Source organism: Motacilla alba, chromosome 7 (assembly GCF_015832195.1).
Source record: "Motacilla alba alba isolate MOTALB_02 chromosome 7, Motacilla_alba_V1.0_pri, whole genome shotgun sequence".
In the NCBI taxonomy this organism is placed as follows: Eukaryota; Metazoa; Chordata; class Aves; order Passeriformes; family Motacillidae; genus Motacilla; species Motacilla alba.
In genome coordinates this window covers 20068523-20089445 of record NC_052022.1, presented here as the reverse complement: position 1 = coordinate 20089445, position 20923 = coordinate 20068523, and the positions used below count along the sequence as shown (strand labels likewise).

Genomic DNA, 20923 nt, shown 5'->3' with positions numbered 1-20923 from the left:
AAAAAAATCCCCCAATTTCCATTTAATTTTTGTGTTTGGATTGACAGGAAATTGTTTGCAGGCTTCTTGGAGATTTGGAACAAAAATCATTATAGCAGAGGTGGATCGCTGGATCTGACTAATGGTGATGATATTAAAGGTATAATAATTGCAGTTTATGACAATTACATAAATGATAAAAATATAGCTGTGTTTACACAGTGTTTGTGTCTAGTTCTTAAATGTAGGCCTAATGTGATAACATTGTTTTCATTTTAGCTTCTCTGCATCCTGATAAGCTGGTAGGGAAGATATTTTTGCTAGTGTATTATTTAAGCATGTTTTTGCTACCTTGCAACTCAGAGTTTCCAGCAAGTGCCATATTAAAAAAATTGTAAAGCAGGTAGTGCAGTATATGGCTTAAGAATACAGCTCTAATTCAGTGAGTCTCAGAATTGATTTGAGTTCCAAATAACTTTTTCCTATAAAGTGTTATTTCACTGAACCAGTTTTAGAAAACTTCAACTAAACTTTAAAATCAATGTTAGTACAATTGCAACATTCCTATTTGCTCATAAATAGAAATGCTTTGTGAGAAACAGGTGCAGAAGCTGTTTCAATCTGAGATGGTGTTGTATCACAGCAATGCACTTGCTGCTACAGTCACGTGGCATTTTACATTGCAGTTGTGCCATAATTGCATTCTGAATCTTCTGACCTACAGAACACAGACTGGAAGATTGTAGTCATTATCCCAACCCAGCCTGGCCAGGAGCATGTTGCTCTGATCCAGGGAGGGTCCATACATGTGCTCAGCTGTGTTAGCAGGAGGAAGGACAGAGTGTTTGAGCTAAAATTTCCAGCATTCACCAAGATAGAAGACAGTATTTTTTCTCTTATGTTTTTGCAGCATATTGCATTACATCTAACCTAGAACTGTCATAAATACATCATTTTGATGATGAAATAATTTCAGCATTTTCTACACAAGGTGCTATACCAGCGTGTCTCTTTAGTTGCAATAATATTTTTCTACTACGTTAGTTAAATCAGATTGGTGCTGGTGTTGGCATAGTTATAGGATGTGTGTAGGTCTTTCTATATATGGGGTAGGTGAGTGCATGTGTATGCATATTTTTATGTATAAAATTCATAAATATTGGCAAATATGCAGTGAGGCATACTGTAAAAGCTTATGCTTTAAAAAAATAGTGGCTGACAAGGAACTAACAAAGAATTTGACACCTCCATTTCACTGGTATTACAAATAATTGAGGAGATAAATCAAAGGATACTAAGTCTTGGTTGCTCTACTGTCTTGTGCCAAGTCCAAGGAGATGGCAGAAGAGATATGTAAAATATGTAAAAAAGCATCAGAGGTAAAGACCCTAATGATCTCTGACTCCTGGCATTTCCCTGATTTGTAGCTGACAGAGACTGATTTCAGTTTGGAAGCATATGGTTTAGCATGTAGTTTCGAGCACATAGTTTACTACTTTCCAAGGATATTGTAATTTCTTGTAACACTTCACTGTCCTTCCTAAAAGAACCAGCCTGCTAAATCAATTTCCTCTTCTATCTCTACTTCCAATCATCTCTTGAATTGGAGGCCTTCCTTCTAATTATTGACATAATTTTTAAATGGTCCTATTTGGAACCTATATGTAAACATACTTTGTTCATATAATCAGTTACCTGGTGTGGTCAGTCGTTACACTTTGGTATTGCAGTATCTGCTGCTTGCATGAAACCTAAGCCAGCTAATAGCAAACTGACTTTGGTGGGAAAAACAGAAGATATATGCAGTTATTAACAACGTGTGATATTTGATGTTATTAGATACAAATCTTTCATGAGGACACCAAAATGTATTTGGTGCCTGTGAACAATGAAGGTGAAGGTCTCGGAACAGGGAAAGAACTGCTGTATCTCTGTAACTTGCCCCACAGTCACAGCATATTCTTCCTTAAGAACATGTGGGATAAACTCTGGATTTTAAGTGTAATGTTTGAAATTATGTCTCTTTGTTCTCTAAAGGATGTATGTGGAAATTTTGTAATGGACATTTGACCTGAGCGCACAATAATCTTTATAGATGCAAGGTAGATGTCTCCAAAAACTCGTTCCTGCTGTAATCTTCCTTATTGTCACTATTCAGACCATTAATTCTTTCCTTTAAGGACCTTCCTTTGCTGTCTGCCAGTTAACTTCTCTTACTTCCTAGAGACTGTGAACTTACTGTGATAAAAGTTTCTTGCATAGATAATACCAGTGACAAAATTGAAAGCTCTTAGAATTTTAATGCTTTTCGGGATTTTGTTGCTTACATTTTTTTCATCTTTGGAATAAGGAAAATTCCTTATGCTTTTCTGTTCTTCAACTGTCCTCAAATAGTTACTACTGCCATAAATGTTGCTAACTTTCATTTGACACATTCTTATGAGAAAAACAGCACACAGGCTTCTTACTCCTCTCTGTTCTGATCTGAGTTTTGAGGCCCACTTCCTAAGGAATTAGCAAAACTAAATCAGTTTTCTGGGACTTCACCTGGAATCGAGTTTTCCCATGTAGGTAGGTATGTGGGACCTTATTCATTGTTATTCAGAGCAATCCCACTAAAAGTTGATTCCCTCTATCTACTACCTCAAGTTATGCCTGATGTTAATGGTATGCAGTGTTCACATAAACCTTGATAGAAGACTATTCTGTTCCTAAAAACTAGAAGGCAAAGAGAAAGATTTAATATTTATTATATTTTAAAAAACAATTAGTAATACTTAGTACTATTTGAGTTGGATTTCATATTTATTATTCATATTTATTATTTTGGGCAGGTGATGCTGACTGACTGCTCACCACTGTGAGAGAAAGGCCATCTCTCTGGCCACTGGATCATAAAGTTTTATTGGAAAATAAAGACAGGGCATTCAAGGAAAAGCATTATGTACATTTACAATGCTATTTGATACGGGAAGTCTTTTGAAATTTCTGAAAAGTACTAAGGAAGGTGTTCTCTCCTGCCATGATACTATTAAATTCATAACACTGAAGCAATGTGGCTTTACAAATAAAGAGGTACATTAAAATCAGTGTCAGCTCTAACTCAGTAAGAAAGTAGGTTTTCTGTAAACTAAAGAGAGGAATATACCCAGTTTCATGTATTCTTGAAGTTATATATGTTGTCTCATCTGGAGATGATCTATATAACTCACACTCTGCTTTCAATCTCTACATCAACAACTCATGAAACCAATATATACAGCTCTACTATATTACAAAATGCAGACTCAACCCATATTTTGCAGCAGGTACTGTGCTCTGCTGGGAAGTTCTGCAGTATGTGCCCACTTACTCCTGGTCCCTCAATGAGGTGTTGTCTAACACATTATGAGATGGCAAAGATCTGATTATTTTTCATAGTGTTAATGTTTGAAAATATAAAAGACACTTCAGCATTTTTATAATATTTAATCTGCATGTCTTATAGAGGAAGTAATGAATTGGAACTTCTTTATGATGTCCTGTTCCCCCTAATCAAAGCAAATAATGCTTTATTTGAACAAGTCTCAGCTGTGTCAGTGGAATGATTTGTAGGCAACAGTTTGTAAGCAAAACTGGAAGAAAGAATGCTTGCTTATGTATAGTTTTGTAAGGATAGCAGGGGTTTGTATTAAGTGGATGCAAAGGGCTATAAATGAAGAGACACTTTCTTTCACTTACTGCTTTTTACTTGGCAGATTTTAAAAGCAGCATGCTGCAGCATGATATATTCATCAGGAAACCAGGTGCATGTTCACTTATGCTATCATATGGATTGTGGGATTATGAGTATGTTTTAGTTTTTAGCTAGCAAGAATATTCTATACCTGCTGATAAGTATTAATGCAGTCAGAGTGAACTAGCACTGTTTTACTTCATTCCCAAGTATTGGAAATTTCCTGATGTACTTTGCTTACATAAAGTCTGAAAAGTCTTTAAGATCAAGTCCTTGTTGAAATATCAGATCACATCTTAAAAAAAAAAAAAAGAAGAAGATATAATATGATATATATTAGCTGTTACTAGATATATGCCTTGGAACAGACTTGTTTAACAAGTAAACATACTAATTTTTACTTTAAGTTAATACCAAACTGCAAGGAAACTTCCAGCTATGCTGTATACTTGTGGGAGGTGAAGATCTTAGATAATTTCACAGATGTCACTTTAAAAGGAAGAGACAGAATTAGTAATGTGTGTGTTGTGCAGAGAGCTGCAATCCAACATTAGTAATCTATTCCTGTCATTCTCAAATAGAGGGGAAAGTAGGTTAGTAAAGATGGACAGGATGTCTCCACACAACAACCACAAAATAAGCGCCATGCCTGAACGATGAAGATACTCTTCATGTACACAAAGTGCAATATATCTGCAACCCGAGATCTTTTGTAAGTAGCCAAAGTCATTGTTATCCCTGTTATATACATAAATATATATAAAATATATTTACTAGTTGCACTGGTAAGTTAAAAGCCTATGTTTCAGAAGTGACTTTCCATATATCTCACATTCTCAGTCATGATTATGTTAATTTTAAGGAAGGAATAACTGAAAAATTCGGCTAAGTTTGCACTTTAGTCTCTAAACTCAAGGCAGAGAGGGACGTTTTGAAATTTGTCAGGTCGGCGTTGGTGCCCACCTGGGAGCCCCAGCCTGGTGGTTGAAGCGGGTGAGGTGGTGGGCCTGGTAAATGGCTCCTGCCCGACTTCCAGTTCATCCGATGGGAGCTCCCGCTCCTCAGCGAAGCGGGTTGCGGCTGGCGGCCAAAGCCTTCTCCCTCCGGACATCAGCTTCTCCCGGGTGCCCCCGAGTCTCTGCTGCCACACCGTCCCGTCCGGGAAAAGAACGCTGAGAAGCGGCAGGAGCCCAAGAGCCCCCGGAGATGCTGCCTGAACAACGTTCACCTGGACCGCGCTGGGAAGAGCCCGCTCAGCCCCGCCGCTGCCGCCCGCACTCTCGCAGCAGCGGGCTGGGCTCGCCCTGCGCGGCCGCACGCCGGGGAGGTGCCGGGCGGCGCGGCTCCGGCTCCGGCCGCGGCAGCCGCGCGTACCGTCTCCGCCGCCGCTCCCGCCCCCGCCGCCCCGCCCCGACACCACCATGGCCGTGGCGGCGGGGAGCGGGGGAAGGCGCGGCGGCACGGGCGGACCGCGCCGCCGAGGAAACCGAGACGGAGGGGAACGCCGCGGCCTCAGGGGACCTAGCTCCAGCCGGGCCGGGGCGGCCAACGGAGGGCCGCCCGCGGCGCGGAAGGTGCGCGCTTGGGCAAGGCAGGGGGGTATCGCCGCGGGACGGGCGTGCACGGGGAGAAGGGTCAGCCGGCGGGCGGCTGCGAGCCGGCCCGGGGTCGGAGCCCGGAGGCGGGAGCAGCCGGCGCGCTCGGGCCGCGCGGCGCAGCGGTGCTGGGGGCAGGTGCGCGCGCGGCTGGCGCCGCTCCCGCCGGCCGCCCCTGGGCGGCTCCGGCTCGGCGGGGCTCGGCTGGGCGCCGGCGGAGCGCGGCGCTCGCTCGGCTCGCGATCGTGTTTGCGCATGACCCCTCCCCGCCTGCGCCCTCCCCTCCCCTCCCCGGCGGCAGCGGCGGCGGCGGCGGCGGGGAAGGTTGGCCTCAGACACAGGCGGCTGCTCGGCGGCGGCGGCGACGCAGTGCAGAGGTGCGGGCAGGTTGCGCTGGCCCCGCGCCCCGTCTCTCCCGCGCCCCGCCTGCCTCCGGAGCTCGCTCCCAGCCGGCGGCCTCCCCGCGCCGGTGTCGGGCCGGCCCCCCGGCCATGAGCGCGGCGCTGGGTGTCCCCCCGCCGCGCCGCCTTCCCCGCCGCCCCCGGCGGCTGCCGGGCTCCAGGAAAGTAGCTTGATGAGTGTCCAAAGTAGCAGTGGAAGTTTGGAGGGGCCGCCATCTTGGTCCCGGCTCTCCACGTCCCCACCGAGCCTGCAGGGCTGCTCCGCGGCGGCGGCGGCCTCCCAGCTGCACGGCGCGCCGCCCGGCAAGCCGCCCAAGGAAGGTAACCAGCGCGCCGCGGGACTGCGCGGGGGGCCCGGCCCTTGGGGAGGGGCCCAGCCGCCGCCGCCGGAGGCCGGTCCCGGGCCGCTGGGAAGCGGCGGCGGGAGAGGCCGGTGCCCCCGGCGGCGGCGCGGGGTCAGCGCTGGGCCCGGTGGTGGTGAGCGGAACCTCGGTCGCTGGGCGAGCGGGGCCCCGCCGCCCCCGCCCGCTCGTCAGCGCGGCGGCGCTTCGTTGTTACCCCCCGCGCCGGGCCGCGGAGGGGGACCCGCCGTGCTCCCTCCGTCCCCGGGCCGTCCGCCTGCCGCAGCCGCTCGCGTCTCATCGGGCGGCCGCTCGCCGCGTCCTCCCCGAAATAGGCTCCCCTCCGCCAGCGGCTAAGTAGAAGTGCTGCGCCGGAGGATGCGGCCGCTGTTGCGGGAGGGAGTTGGACACTTTTGGCATCATGGAGGTGGGAAGAGAGGGGCCGGAGGTTCGTCCCCGTGGGGCAAGCGCCCTGGGGGGCGGCCGGTTTTGCGGCCAGAAGTGACAGGGCGCCTTGCGGCCGCCACGGAATGACTGCAACTTTCTCCTGTCCTCCATCACGCCTTCGATGATAATATTTTTCTCCTCCCTCCCCTGCTCCTCCCCTCTTGTGTTACACCGACAGCGACAGCAGGGTGTTGTGGGTGTTTGCAGGGAATATCTGTATGAAGGTTATGAGCAAACAAGTCCCTTCGCTGTTCCCTTTCGGGTATTGTCTGCTTTTCCTCCTTGTGTTGTGTTGCCACAAGATGTAGCAGTTATACAGCTAGTGAGTTGCTCGGCGCTTTTAGCTAAAATAACTACTTGCTGAACGCCAGTTAGTGGCGGAGGAGAACTTTTATGCACAGATACTTGCATACCGAACAGTTGTATAATTTTAATTGATTTGCCCCAGATTAATGAATACCATGTAGCATTTCTTGTAGCATCTGCAAAACGTCATCGCCCAAGCAGGAAACTTGCTAACTTAAAATAGAAATAGTTGCGAAGATGGAGAGTCTTTGTTTTTTAGGTCTTCCTGTGGTTGCTTGCTTGCTTTTTGGGTTTTTTTTTTATTTGGTTGATAAGCAATGTAGGGACTTAGTAACAGGGATTCGACATCCTGAAAATGTATAATGCAGTCTGGTTTCTCCATTTTCCACACCAGTAGTTGTCAGACTTGTATCACTCTGTGTCACTTTTGCACACGCTCCTGCAGGTAGATTGACATGAAATGCTCTAGAAAATACCTGGGAAGGAATTATGGTATATGTTAAAGATGCTGAGTAAAGTGGCAGGCATTTTGTGCTCGTCTTCTCTGGGAAGCCAAAGCTGTTAGAAAAACCACTAGCAGCAGCCAAATTCATAGTTTTAAGTTTATTGAGAGCAGGTTTCTTTACTGTTGCAACTCTTGTTATGAATATGCATGCAGGTAATATGTATATGTAGGATATTTTTGGATGTATTTCACATACCTACCATACAAGTTTGAAATTATTATTGCAATATAAATCATGTATCTATTTTAACAAAAAATGGTGGTCCTTGGGTAGCTCTGTTGAGACAAGAGAAATATTTTTGGGAAGCTCATTTTTAATATGATGATTATGCTATTTACATTTTTCTTTCTTAAAACTCACGCTGTTGGATTTTCTGTAATTTGCATCCTCTAATACAGATTGTGGGTTAAAAATAATCAAAACCTTGGTGTTTGCTTGGCACTGTAATGTGTTGTATTTGCATGGTGTTCCTGGGTTGTGTTTAAATTGCGTGTCCTCGCTAGGTAGCTCTCTTTGAAAACGAGCATAAGCTGCCATGCTTGGGTTATGTTTTGCCTTCATGCTTATGGGATGTTGTCAAGGCATCTTACTTTATGTATATATGTTTTACAAAGAAATATCTTGCCAGAAATCAATAGGCCCTGAAATAAAAATACATTTCTATGTTCATAGACATTGGCTTATGTGTATGAAAGATTGATGCCAGCTCAAACTGATAAGCAAAGAATATTTGCAGTGCAGTGTGTTTATGGGAGCCTGGGCCATTGTCAATTCTAAACTTGTGATACCTGGTGATGTTAATGGAGCTTGTGAGTTTTGGAGCAGTGCACGAGGCTGCCGGCCCATACTGGATCACAGCTGCATTGCTGCTGGTGCCAGTTTTGAGTGGGTAATATTTACCGATACTGCACATTTGGCACTTGTGCAGAGCCTCTTTCCCAGCCTGGCCTTCTTGTTTGTGGATTAAAATCCCTTTGGTTGGCTCCCGTGAGAATAATGTCCCTGTTGCCTTTGGAAGTGCAGACCTTCGCAGAGTGTGCCACATGTGCTGTGGTTGATCTGACCTCACCTGTGAAGGTCTGGTATCAGCTCACATGTCTCACATGGGCGTTTGAAGATTCTGGTTTATTGAGAACAGAGACCCTCAGTACCTTGATTTAGGAAGTTCTAAAAATACTTTTGGAATCTCTAATAAGAAAAAAGCAGAAAAGGAAAGCTCTGGCAAGTATAACAACTGCACAAACATGTTTTAAGAAAATGGCAATATCTTATCAGTATCAAGAGACTACTTGGAAAATATGGGTGAAATTAGAGGAAATAATATTTTAAAAATATTTTAATCTTTCAAAATGCGCTGCAACATTGCAGCAACATGTTCCATTGGATGCTATCTTCTATATCTTGATCTAGAGTGGCCTCATGGCTTCACTGTATTGACTTGAATTTATGTTTTGAGGTTTTGAAATTAAAAGACTGGGATGGACTTGAATACAGTTGCAGCTGTACACTTTTACTGTATAAGAACTATCTCTTGTTTGCATTTTAGTGTAGCTTGTAAATGTCTGTCATTCTGTCAGCTGTTTTATATTCCCATAACTTATGTGTGGTATATGTGGTCACTTAAGAGCTCTGCAGTAGATGTTATCAGGAATTTAGGAGGACTGTTATGCGGTATTGTTTTACATACTGTATGTGTGGTTGTGTGACTAAATCTTGTGCCATAGCTCACATAATTGCAGTCACACAATTTCCTGTTTGAAGTTTCTTTACTTTTATCTGCTTTATGTGTGTAGCTAAAAATATTAAACACATACCTGCAAAGTGCTGTTTTGCAAATGGAGGATGTTGAGGCCAGTGCTGACAAGGCAGAGTCAGAAGAGATTCTATGGACTGCCTTGCCTTGGAAGAGACTGTAGAGATCATCTAGTTCCAAGCCCCTGCCATGGGCAAGGACACCTCCTACTAGACCAGGTAGCCCCATTCAGCTTGGCCTTGAACACTTCCAGGCATGTGGCAGGTGCAACTCCACAGCTACTGGAGGGTCAGCCTGTTCTAGAGTCTCACCACCCCCAAGAAAATAAATTATTCCTAATACCTAATCTAAATCTACTCTGTATCCATTTAAAGCTGTTGTCCCTTGTCATGTCCCTTCATGCTCTTGTAAAAAGTCTCTGTCCAACTTTCTTATAGGCCCCCTTTAGGTACTGGAAGGTGCTGTATGGTCTCCTCAGAGCCTTCTCTTCTCCAGGCTGAACAGCACCAGCGCTCTTAGCCTGTCTCCATAGCAGAGATGCTCCAGCCCTCTGATCATTTTTGTGGCCTTTCTCTGGGTTCTTCTAGCAGTTCTATGTCTTTCATTGCTCTCCAGGTGGGGTCTCAGCAGAGTGGAGTAGAGGGGCAGAATCCCCTCCCTTCACATTGGCGACATGCTGCTTTTGGTGCAGCCCAGGACATGGTTGGCTCACTGGGTGGTGCTGCAGTGTCTGGTAATTAAGCATAATGCTTTGTAAGTTATTTTTTGTGTGTGCTGTTGGCTTTCAATACTCTGCTAAAAGCAAAATAGAATGCCAAATAGAACTCTGAATTAACACAACAGAAATGCAAATTTCAGTCCAAATTTATATATGATGGCAAAATGGTAAATAAACTTATGCCATGTATTTGACAGTCTTTGAAGAAGTTACGTTGTACGGGTAGTGAATTGTTTTGGTGATGTTTTTACTAAAATTTGATAAATGTGTATTGTTTGTATTTATTGTCACCTAAAATGTGATGGTAGTTGTGTGTCTAAGCACAAAGGTACAGTTTATTTCCTCCTTAAGTTTCCAGTCTAGAAAATGCTTCTAGATGCCAGGCTATATCTGTATGCTACATACAATAGATTAGTCCATGAGCATGAAAGGAACCTGAATCTTATTAAAACTTCCAGGGTTGTTGTTTTCTGTTTGCATGTAGTAAAACCTCAGCTACTTTATTTGCTTTAACAGGAAGTTCTCAGTAAGTTTGTTGGCTTTTATCATTCAACTGTAGATTTAAAATTCTATGGATTTGGCCAATTTATATGGGGGCAGAGAAGAACAGGAACACTTTTTGTATTTAAAAATGATGGCGTATTTTTACTCAGAATGAGCACAGCAATCATAAAAGGTTATTTAGGCTGGCTGTAGCTTGAGAAGGTGATGTCTGAGATTAATGTTGTGCCAGTGATACACACAAATTCTAGCTTGTGATATTATTGCTGGTTTTGTTGAAGATGTGATTCTCATAGTAAGCTGATGCTTATGCCAAATTCTTTGGAGATCTTGTAGCATGTCCAAATGAGAAATGGGAAGGGAAACCTTTTTTAATACAAATCCTTTTTTGAATCTGGTTTTCTAAAATGCAACTGCTGTAGCAAATAGTGTAAATTAGTTCTTGGCCAACTGTTGTGTTTTAATTCTGTTTTATTCTGCCTGGAATGGAATTTCCCATTAACCTATTCCATTTTAAATCGAGAGAGGGAATCGACATAGGGACAGGATGTTTATATTTATTATCTCCATTCAAGTAAAAAACTTGTTGTTTCTCTCATTCTTTTTTTCCCCTCTATGTTTTTTCTTGTTTGCTTTTTCTTTCAGGAAGTGTTTTTTTCCTCCACCAAGCTGAAGTAAACTTGCTTGTTAGTGATAACTGTAGTCTGCAGTTAGTATTGACATTTCTTTGGATTTTCTTAGAGCCTGATAATCCTAAATGATTGCAAAATACTGTTGTGACTGCTGGGAAACACTACCATGTATATGTGCATCATGATCTAAGTTAGTTCTATAGAATTTTGCTACCTTAAGAATTGAGATTATGGACACATGACAGGCTTAAATAGTCCTTTATGCTTTTTATGTTCTTGGTATAAGGTTGTGTTTTGTAGTAGTTGCTCCAAATCCATTTACTCCCATACTAAATTTTTTGCTTCCATGCTGAGCTTTTTTTCACAAGAAAAAATATTGAAGTTAGTAAATTGTTTTTATGCAGTAGAGTAGTTCTTGAATTGTAGCTAAAAAGCATAAAAGCACACAAGTGGGAGGAAGAAAAGCTTTATGAACTTCTTTCTGTTTGGCTTGGTGTGTTTCAGTTATAAAAGAGGAAAAGACAGATTGGGGTTGCCAAATTGCTCTTAGTGGATATGAAGGTGGGTAGAGGAAGAAGAGTGGTCGGGGTTTCTGTTGAAAATGCCAGTACTTCAGTTATGATCGTTGGAGAGCGGTTAAACAGAAGCTGGCCACCATAATATAACCCAGTTTTTCAGGTGTTGCAAGTGGAAAACTTCTAATAGTTGCTGAAAATAACAAGAAACAAGTACTGCACTTTAGGTTCAGTACTTAAGGACAAAGTTCTCTGGGAGTAGGGAAGCATTAGGGAGCATCAGAAGGTATTTTGGATCCTACATTTCCCATCATCTTGACTCCATCCTTATTGAGATGCTTTGTTTGGGGTAGGAAGTAAGGGTCTGCTTCCTTCCCAGGCACCTTCTCTCTGGAGGTCTTACTCCTTGCTTTCATTCCTGAGCAGAGCAATGGGATATACTAGCAGAAAAATCTTGGCACCTCGGCTTTTCCTGGGGAGGATGTGGTAGGTGGCAGGAACATGACTGCTTGTAAGCTTTAATTCATCTCAAGTTTAGTCCTGGAAGAAGGGAACAGAAGGTCTTAAGTCAAGTTGGACATGCTGAAGATGCTAGGGGAAGACTTGGGACTCAGCGACCCTTTGGGATGGGTCTGCTGGAGGGATTGACTGAAATCAGAGTGACTGTATTATTAATCATGACTTAAATCAGTGAGCAGGAAACCCTGATTAAATAATTGTTTTTAATTTTATTTTGCATTTGTGCTTAATTATTTTTCCTAAAGAAAAGTTGATTCTAATTGGTCTAATTTGATCATACCTCTTGCTAGGCAGGAGGGGACATATCTATATGCATTTATTTAAGGAGTTACACTGCTTAGATTCCTAATGTTTAAGAAATGTATTTCCCCATGCTTTAAACAGCTTTTAGCTAACTTTGTTAGTTAAATACAGTGAATTCTAATTGTGATACGTACATAATAAGAAACAAATATATCCAAATGTGCTTTGCATTTTAACCAGATAAAGGAGAATTAGTTTGTGAAATGAGTAAATTATTTCCGGTCACCGTGCCTTGTGAAATTTGGAGTTAATAGATCAAATTCAGTCACCAGTTCTTTGTGTTCATCATTTGGAAGAGAAAGCCAGGCGTTCCTGCTTTCCAGAAAAGTTGTCGGTTGCTCTTCAGCAGTTCTGAGTAAACCAACTGCTGAAGTGGTTGAGCAAACAAAAATGGCCAAAGCAGTTGCTGGTGAAAGCTGATGGAGTGCTTCAGAACTCCAATTCAGGCAGCTCACCCACAGCTTCCAGTGATGTGATGGTCTGTCTGCCAACAGAGCATTCAAGTTTATAATGTTTGAATATTTTTCTCTTTTATGAATTTAATAGATCATAAACTTTAAACCTCACCATAGATTCTTATTGCTCCAAGCTTCGATTAAACATTTGGTGTTGAAGCATATTTTTAAAATACACAAATAAGAAAAATTGCCTGCCCTTGTGGTTAGTAACTTTAGCTGGAAAGGCTCTGAAGCTGACAACTGTCCTCCAAGGATTAGAGGGACAGCTAGTGATTGTGGAGTGACTACACAACCGCAACAGGAATCTGGTCACTTTGGAGTGGGAAAGTTAATTTACTGGAGCTTTTATGTGAACCTGGACATCATGGAGAAGGTTGGTATTCCCTAGGACCACCTCTGCTTGCTGAGAGGTGGCAGCAGGAGCATTAAGCAGTGTATCTCGCCTCGTATCTGCTGTTTTAAGTAGGTGGAAACTTAAGGCTGCAATGCTTTCTTTATAATGTCCTTAAGAACAAAGCAGTCTGACCTTCATATTTTAAGAGATGGGGATGGTGGTAAGAAACTCCAGAGTGCCTTTTACAGGAAATGAAGCCTGACCATAGTTATTTGGGGGATTGAGGTGTACTAGATTCCATTTCTATGGACTTCTAATAGATCTATACCTATAAGAGAAAAATAACTTTTTTTTTTTTTTTGAGGAGTGAAGGAAATCCTGATGCTTTTAGGAAAATCTGTTGTATGATGTCACATACTCCCCGACTTATAGCTATTTAATTTTGTAACTACCTTGAACTGAAAGCATGTAGATACTTCAAACACTGTGTCTTGCAGCTGTAACTTTTGGTGGATTGCTTTTTTTTTTTTTTTTTAATAAGTAAACGAACTTCTGAACTATATGCTGAAGGGCAAGAAATTGGAAAGTAATCTTACAAGTAAATATAGGAGTTTCACAAGTCCTGCAAATCTGAAACAGTATAATTTAGATCCTGATTTTCCCACTGTGGGACTGTGATGCTCTTAGACTGTGTAGACTGACAAACAGGGGTGTTTCCCCTTTCTGTTCTCCACCATGGAACTCTCTGGCCTCTTGGTTCTATGGAGACAAACTCAGATGATGCTACTAGTAGGATTTGTAATACTTCTTTTTTTCGCTCCTGTGGCTTAGACTAATCCAACCTGTACACTGTTTAACTGTATTTGGTAAATACTGTTTTTTGTTCTAGTTAATGCTATGTTCTCATAGGTTCCACAATTTTGTCTTTAATTTTGCAACAGTACTTTAGCCAATTTTAGTGTGTATCCTAATCCCCTCTTGCAAACTACTTTGCTTCTCAAGGATGTTCAAGCCTTTTCTATTTCTTAGATTATTCTTAGTAGAAGTGATGAGAAAAGTAGTGTCCTTTAAGAAGTAGATATTTTCATTGTAAAGCAATCGAAAATAAAATCCACACGTTATCAATATTAATTATTTCAACATCTGTAGAATAGTCAAGAGTGGTGGTGGTCTAGGGAATGTGACTATTTAATAAAGTAAGTTTTTTTTATTTTAACTGTGGTAGCAGTGATTATAAAGAGTGGTTTTATTGGTATTACTAGGGTTTTTTGTTTTTTTTTTTCAGGGTTTTTTGGCAATTCTGTTATTTCTTGGTCTGTTTGGGAGTGGTTGCTGTGTCTTTGATACATGTTTTAGAAGCTTCTTGACTATTAAATTAATGTCATGGTTTAGTTTCAGTAGCTTTAGTCGCAGTACTAAGGTTTGGTAAGAGGCTCTCTTGTAAGCTCTCTACAAGCTTTAACTTTGAATAAAGTGGAGTAATTCTTCTTATAGTACCTGTGTTCTTAGACTTATGAAGGGTCATTATGAGGGGTGGGATTTTAATATTTTAAAGTTACTAGTAGGATTCAAATAGAAGTAATTCCTGAAGATGCAGGTTTAGAATTTCTAAATGAGAGTTTAAAGTACTTTCTGCTGTGCATGTTATGGCCTCAGTTTGCTTTTCTGAAGTTCATTGCTTATTGAATTTACTTATACAATCAGATTGCATATTGCCTCTTTGTAATTAAATTGTATTTTTAAATGCTTGTGATACAAATTATGCTTACACCAGTATTCAAACTCAAAAGCAAATGTCATGTTGGTCTTCCTTGTTAGGTGGTATTTTGTATTCTGCATCTATACATTATTTTTTCTCAGTTGCTGGCTTGATACATGCTACTGTATCCAGACCATGCAAGTGGTTGCTATTAAGGAAGCAGCAGTTTTATATGTCCTGAATTTACACATTTTTATATATACACAAACCATTTTCTCAGTGAACTGTTTTGTCATCAGGAGTACTAATGTTGCTGTTAGGACCCTGCATTTCTCAAAGCAGTCACATAAACAAGCGAAACTTACACAAAGATTTCAGCTGCCTTTTAGTAAAAATGTTCTAAATTCCTATTGTTTATTATTACATACCTCTTAAAAACTTGTTTCATTTTTTCAAATACGTAATTTTGTTAAATTTGAGGATGATTGCAGATGGTACAAAGATTGGCAGCTGGATTAATCATGCTAGTTTTGCCATATCATGAGTTTCAGTTTTTGGTTGCTTTTAAGCAGAGGAACAGAAACGTGTAAAGTTCACAACAGCCCGGTTGTATATTAGATGATACATTAATACTGTGTTTCTTGTATTTTCTCCCTGTTTCTTATACTTGCAACATATATCATAATTTGGGTACAAAATAGTGAAGCCATGACAATGAAATTTCCAGTGAATTACCCTAATAGTGGCAGGGTTTGGCTTTTCTTCTCCCCATGTTGTGTGATTACTAGTTGACCTGATTTGTTCTCTTGGCTAAATCACAACGTGCTGTTCTCTAAGCCTTTCGCTTGTTTTTTCTCTTCCAGAGAAGTGCAAACAACAGGCACCAGTCTCTGCCAGTGTCTGACACCACTTTCCTGCTGTTTCCTTTAAATCTTTCTCTTCAAGTTTGTTCAAACAAAAAAAAAAAAAAAAAAAAAGAAAAAAAAAAAAGAAAAATTTCAGCTATTTTTACTATTTTTTGTATGTTGTTCTTGTGGGTTTAAAATCCCATCTTTCTAAGGGAAACAAGCAATGAGGCAGCAAATACCAGTAACTATCAGAAGTTGCAGAATTTGGTAGTATGCCACCAATCCCTGCTGTCCCTGGATGGGATGTGTGCTCTCTTCTACACCACCAGCACACTCAGCCTGCCTTCTCCCACTGCCAGTTTCCCTTCCTGACTGGTGCTGGACTGCATGGGTGACCTCCAGTCCTATCCTGCTTCTCTGCTTCCCCCGTGCTTCTCTGAGCAGTGCTTCTCCTGCTCAGTTTTCGTCTGTGCGTGCTGTTGATATTGCTGGCGGAGGGCAGTCTTTGGGTGCCAGGAGTGGGTGGGTGCGGTAGAGGCAGGAACCGTCTGGATGTTCCACTTGCCACGCTCGGCTGGAGCTGTGCTCAGTGAGACCGTGGTCCAAGGATGTGCCCTGGAGTCTCCTCCCGTGTCCTGCAGCTCATCACCATCAGGAGCTCTCTTGCTTAGTGTTGGCAGCAAGGGCTTTGTGCACTTAGGATTTTGCAGTCACAGGCACCTTTGTCTAGGAAGACCGAAGAGGAATGCTTGTTTATTTGAGGTGTCAAAGTTCTCACTGACCACAGTTACCACTTGAGAAAAGGTGAAATCCAGTTTTAAGTGGGTAATTACCCAGTTTTTGTGGGTAATAGTCCAAATGAGAAATTTTTGGGAAATAACGGATGTTCTTAGTGTTTTTTCAGTCTTTAATGAGATTGCGCATGATTTTTCAGGTTTAAGTTAAGACAGGTTGTTACAAATGTTTTTTGTTACATCCACTGAGTCGTGGAATTTATTTGGTTCATTGTATCAACATTCTAAAGATAGTGAGTGGAAGTGCTTATTTCTGAAAAAAGAAGCCATTTTTAGTGGAGTTCTTTCAGTTGGTAAGTAATCTTGTTAGTAGGTACTACTCACAGGACAGCATTTTGTTGAGTGAAAGCAGTAGATGAAAGCAGTGACTCAATGTTTCAGGTATAGGTAGCATGACTATCTATTAGGGATGGAAAGGGTTTCATTGGAGATTAGACTGATTTTATTTTAACAGTTAGACCCAAACCTGCCCCATGTACTCACTTATTTGTGTTGAAAGGGACCTAGATGCCAGCTCTGGGGGCATGTGGTGTGTGTTGGCCCTGCCCGCAGTGGTAGCTCCTGCTGGGCACAGGCAGGGCGAGGAGGGCAGCTTCTAGCTCAGGCTGCTTGTTCTTCAGAGAACTGCTGTTGGTGAAACCCCTTTACTGATGTGTTTTTATTCAATGGCTTTGAGTAGTGCTTAAGTTGTTGTCCCTGAGACAGCTCACTAAAACAGCAGTCTGGGGTGGGGAGTGCAGTGCATGTGGCAGATACCCCCATGCACCTGGAGACTTGTCAGGGCCTTGGCTATGTCTGACTGTAGGTAGTGGTCTCATTTGGACTGTTCGTGTTTTCTTACTGATGGAAGTGAGCCTGGTCTGGTTCTGGGTCCTCTCTTAAGTCCATCATCTGTTTGGTGATACATGTATTCAGTTTTAAAGCATTTTCCATGTGGTTAGCTGGTGCTTAGTTACCCCAAAGTGGATCAGTTGTGTTAAATGTGCACCAGATAAAAGGCATCCCAGTTTATCAGATGTTGGGTAGGTGTGCTGCTGCCTCCCAGTAGCATGGTCTGTTCTGTCTCTGTTAAGTTGGCTGCAGGAAGTAGGCTCCACAAAGCCCGCTTTAACCATCCAAGGGATTCATGGTACTTCCCTGTCTCTGGTGTGAGCTATTTGTCGGAGAAATCCTGCTTTATCTCCTGTCAGATGGGGAGGAGAGGTTGGATCATTCTTTCTTTTGCTAAAATTATGCCTGCAGTGGTCCACAGAAGGCAGTGTAACATCCTTATCCCGTGAGAATAAAAGGATAGTAGTACTGTGAGCGTTCAGGTGCTTCTGCGTGGTGGATGATGTTAATTACAGATGAGTATTTTTACTGATGTCTCAAAGTATGTTGTGAACATATACCTGAAAATGTTATTTTGAGTCTCAGTTTGTGGTATCAAAGACTTATAACTCTGCTCTTTCCTAATTTCTGGTTGCCCCTAGGGCTTTAACTGCATTTTTGAAGTTTTATTCATGTGATTGCAGACTGTGTTCCACGAGGTTCGCTTAGCCAGCAAGATGGGCACTTCTTAGGAAGGGACTGTGTTGAAAGGAATGAAAATCCCTTCTGTTTTTTTTCTTCTAAAACTTGAATGAAAGTGATAGTATAGCAGAAAAGAAAGCTGGTTTAAATTTAGGCAATGAGCTTTGGATAGGAGAAATGGCTGTAATGCAAATTTCTTTAATGATAATGCTGAGCAAAACTGAAACTGAATTTTTGACAGATGATTACATAGGATGTTTCTTTGTGTGTGAACTGAGTGGGTTTTAAATTTTTAAAAATGTTCAGTACTCAAAGTTGCAACTGAATTCAGTGTATACTGTTGGTATCAACAGGCTTTGTAGCTGTGCTGTAAGGAGTCAAAGGCTTGAAATATTCACTCCCCCCCATAGCCTTAAACCTAATTTTTTACAGATTCATGTGTCATTTCATGTAAGTCTTTTTTTTCCCCTCTATCTGTAGAATGGGAGCAATGCTACGAGGTCGCACAGAAATGTAGGTGTAGTCATTACCGTGTCAGCTCTGCGTGTGTGTAATTTGTCTAGCCATGTTCTGAGAGTCTCCTCTCTACAAGGGACTTTGAGGAAATGAGTTTCTTCCCGTGTTCAGTGAAACTTGGATTGTTTAAAATGTAAATTTAAGAAAACAAACCAACCAAGGTTTGGTTCCAACCTGATGGAGCAGTAGCTGGTTGCCAGCTTCTCTGAGCACCACCTAGACAGGGTGCCTCCAAGAGAATACAGTGAGCCGTTTCACAGGTAGCACGGCCTGCTCAGCATCCTGCACAGGATCCCTGTTGCACAGGCCCTCTGGTGGTGTGGTGGTTTGTCTGAATCTTGTGGTTCTGCAGTCTAAATATCTTAATATATGTTATTTTTGTTTCTTTTTTGCGGTTTCTGTGCTGTGTGGGGCATACAGGTATTTTGAAAAAGGAGGAAATCAATGGTGTTACTGGAGGTAAATACCTTTTTCTTAAAATGGTATAGTGCAAAAGCCAAAATATTCCATGTATCTTGTAATTACAATTAGTGGTGAGTTTACTGTCCTAGTTTAATCTTAGAGGTGTAATGAGCTTTTTTTTCATGTTGGATGTTAAAATTCTGTGGAGGCTGATGTTCTAGGTGGTCACAATGTAATAAGTGAAATAGATGAATATATTTAGAAATACTTTTGATTTGCTTTTTTATTTAGTTTCTTACTTAAAACATGTCCATGTAACAGCAAAAGCAATAGAGATGGAGAGTTAGGTACTGCGGTCAGCAGTTTGTCCTGTGTGCTCCAGGGAGCAGAGCACTTGCCTTGAGGATCAGTGGGCTGTCTGTTCTTGGGAGATTTTGAAGATCATGAGGGTAGAAATGGCAGTAGGAGCTACAGAAGTAAGGAGATTAGGAAGTTCAAGGAATTAACAACTGAAATACACTTCTCTTGACACAAATGCAGCTTTCAGATACTAAATGATTGGTATTGTAACTCAGAAAAAGAAATTTATTCTATTAAATTGTTGAGGGGTTTTGGCTGCCTCTCTACTTTATGGGTAACTTCAAAAAAATTATTTGGGGAAAAGCTGCAGCATCTTGTATTTCTTCCTTCATAGTTCACTTTTTCTGAGGAGGGTGAGAACCAAAAGCCCTGTGGGAAGAGACATTCCTTGCTCTGTTCCTGCTCAATAGGTGACCTCTGCTTTTAGCTTCCTTTCCACTCCTTCTTCAGATAGCAGAAGCTACTGTTTGTTTTTGATATGTACAAAAGGCTTGTGCCATTTTAAATTCTTGCAGAACAGCCATTTCGTGGACGCAAGTGCTTAGAGCTCTCGGTTTGCCTCCTTATAACTGAAATCTGCAAATAAAATATGCTGTACTTTCTGGTATTTCTCTAGATAGATGTTTCTTCTTCAGGGCCACTCCTGGCTTTTCATCCTTTTCAGCACAGAAATAAATGGAGGGATGGAATGTAGTGAGCCTTTGGTTCAGAGTGGCGTGATTTGAGGGTATCACAGAACTGGTGTTGTCTTGTGACCTGTTAGTCTGCATCACCAACAAGTGACCCATGAACTTGCAGCATGTTTCTCCCTGCTTGCTGCCTCTTCCCCAAGGGGACGGGGAGCGTTTGGTTTTGGCAGCAAATGAAGCTGAAATGGGCAAATTCTGCTGCTCTCTTTCTGTTTTGGATACCTTTTGCAGAGTTGCCTGGAAGCAAGAGAATTGCTGCACATTTCTCTACATAGATGAAGAGGGAGATGTAGAGATAGGCAGGCAGCGCGTCACCTGCACGTGTGCAGCCCAGGCTGTTTGGTTTTATCTCTCTTGACATAATGTTGTGTTCGAGGCAGATGTTTGCTACGTAGCCAGGCAGTCTTTTAGTGTTCTGCCACAGATGTCTTGTTAACTTTGGCCAAGACAATAGGTACTTTCTGAAAAATATAAACAGGTTTTTCTTACCTTATAGAGGGATTGTAAGCGTAAACTTGTCTGTTTGTTGTAGTGGGAGTAGCACAGTGTAATACATCAACATTTATACTGCTCTATAGGACACTAGCAAGGACTTGTTTTACTTTTGATTGACAAAGGCAACCCAAAGGGGTGCCATCATATTTTTTTTTAACTTTTCTTCTAACTTTGTAGCATACAGTCATAAAGTGATGTATTTAGTGGCGTTTTTTCTTAACCAGAACATTGATTTTAAATCTGAAGAAAGAAAAGTTACTGCTTTTGACCTTATAACTGTGTAGTAAATATTCCCTTTCCAGGAAAAAGCTGCATGGAACCTAGATAGGATTGTTTAAGGCCTTTTGGGAGATTTTAGAGAGGTTAGGATCATATTTATGCATGCACAGACTATAGTGGTCGGAGATGACAAGAAACATGAGGTGGATGTGTTAGCTGGCTATCCAGTTGCTGCCAAAACTGACAGTTGTCTGGAACAAAACTTTATTAAAAGCACTTTAAAAGAGAGCTTTGTATCTCTGATTATTCCGTCACTGTAGCAGATGTTCAAATCAGATGCTGTCATTAAAAATGAGTTTTCCTGAA

At 41.9% G+C, this 20923-nt stretch overlaps 1 protein-coding gene across 2 annotated transcripts in view; it reads left to right on the top strand.

Moving 5' to 3' along the window:
• Window positions 1–5117: 5117 nt before the first annotated feature.
• Window positions 5118–20923, top strand: part of TLK1 (tousled like kinase 1) — a 67158-nt gene continuing 51352 nt past the window's right edge. The window contains exon 1 of one of the 2 annotated variants that reach the window (XM_038141755.1): window positions 5118–5268. Coding sequence is in view for 1 of the 2 variants with exons in the window: in XM_038141754.1 (XP_037997682.1) it covers window positions 5864–6011 (148 nt within the window). In the remaining variant the exon portion in view is untranslated. Of the gene's footprint in view, window positions 5269–5588; window positions 6012–20923 lie in introns of those variants that run through there. The other variant, XM_038141754.1, reaches the window with a different exon arrangement.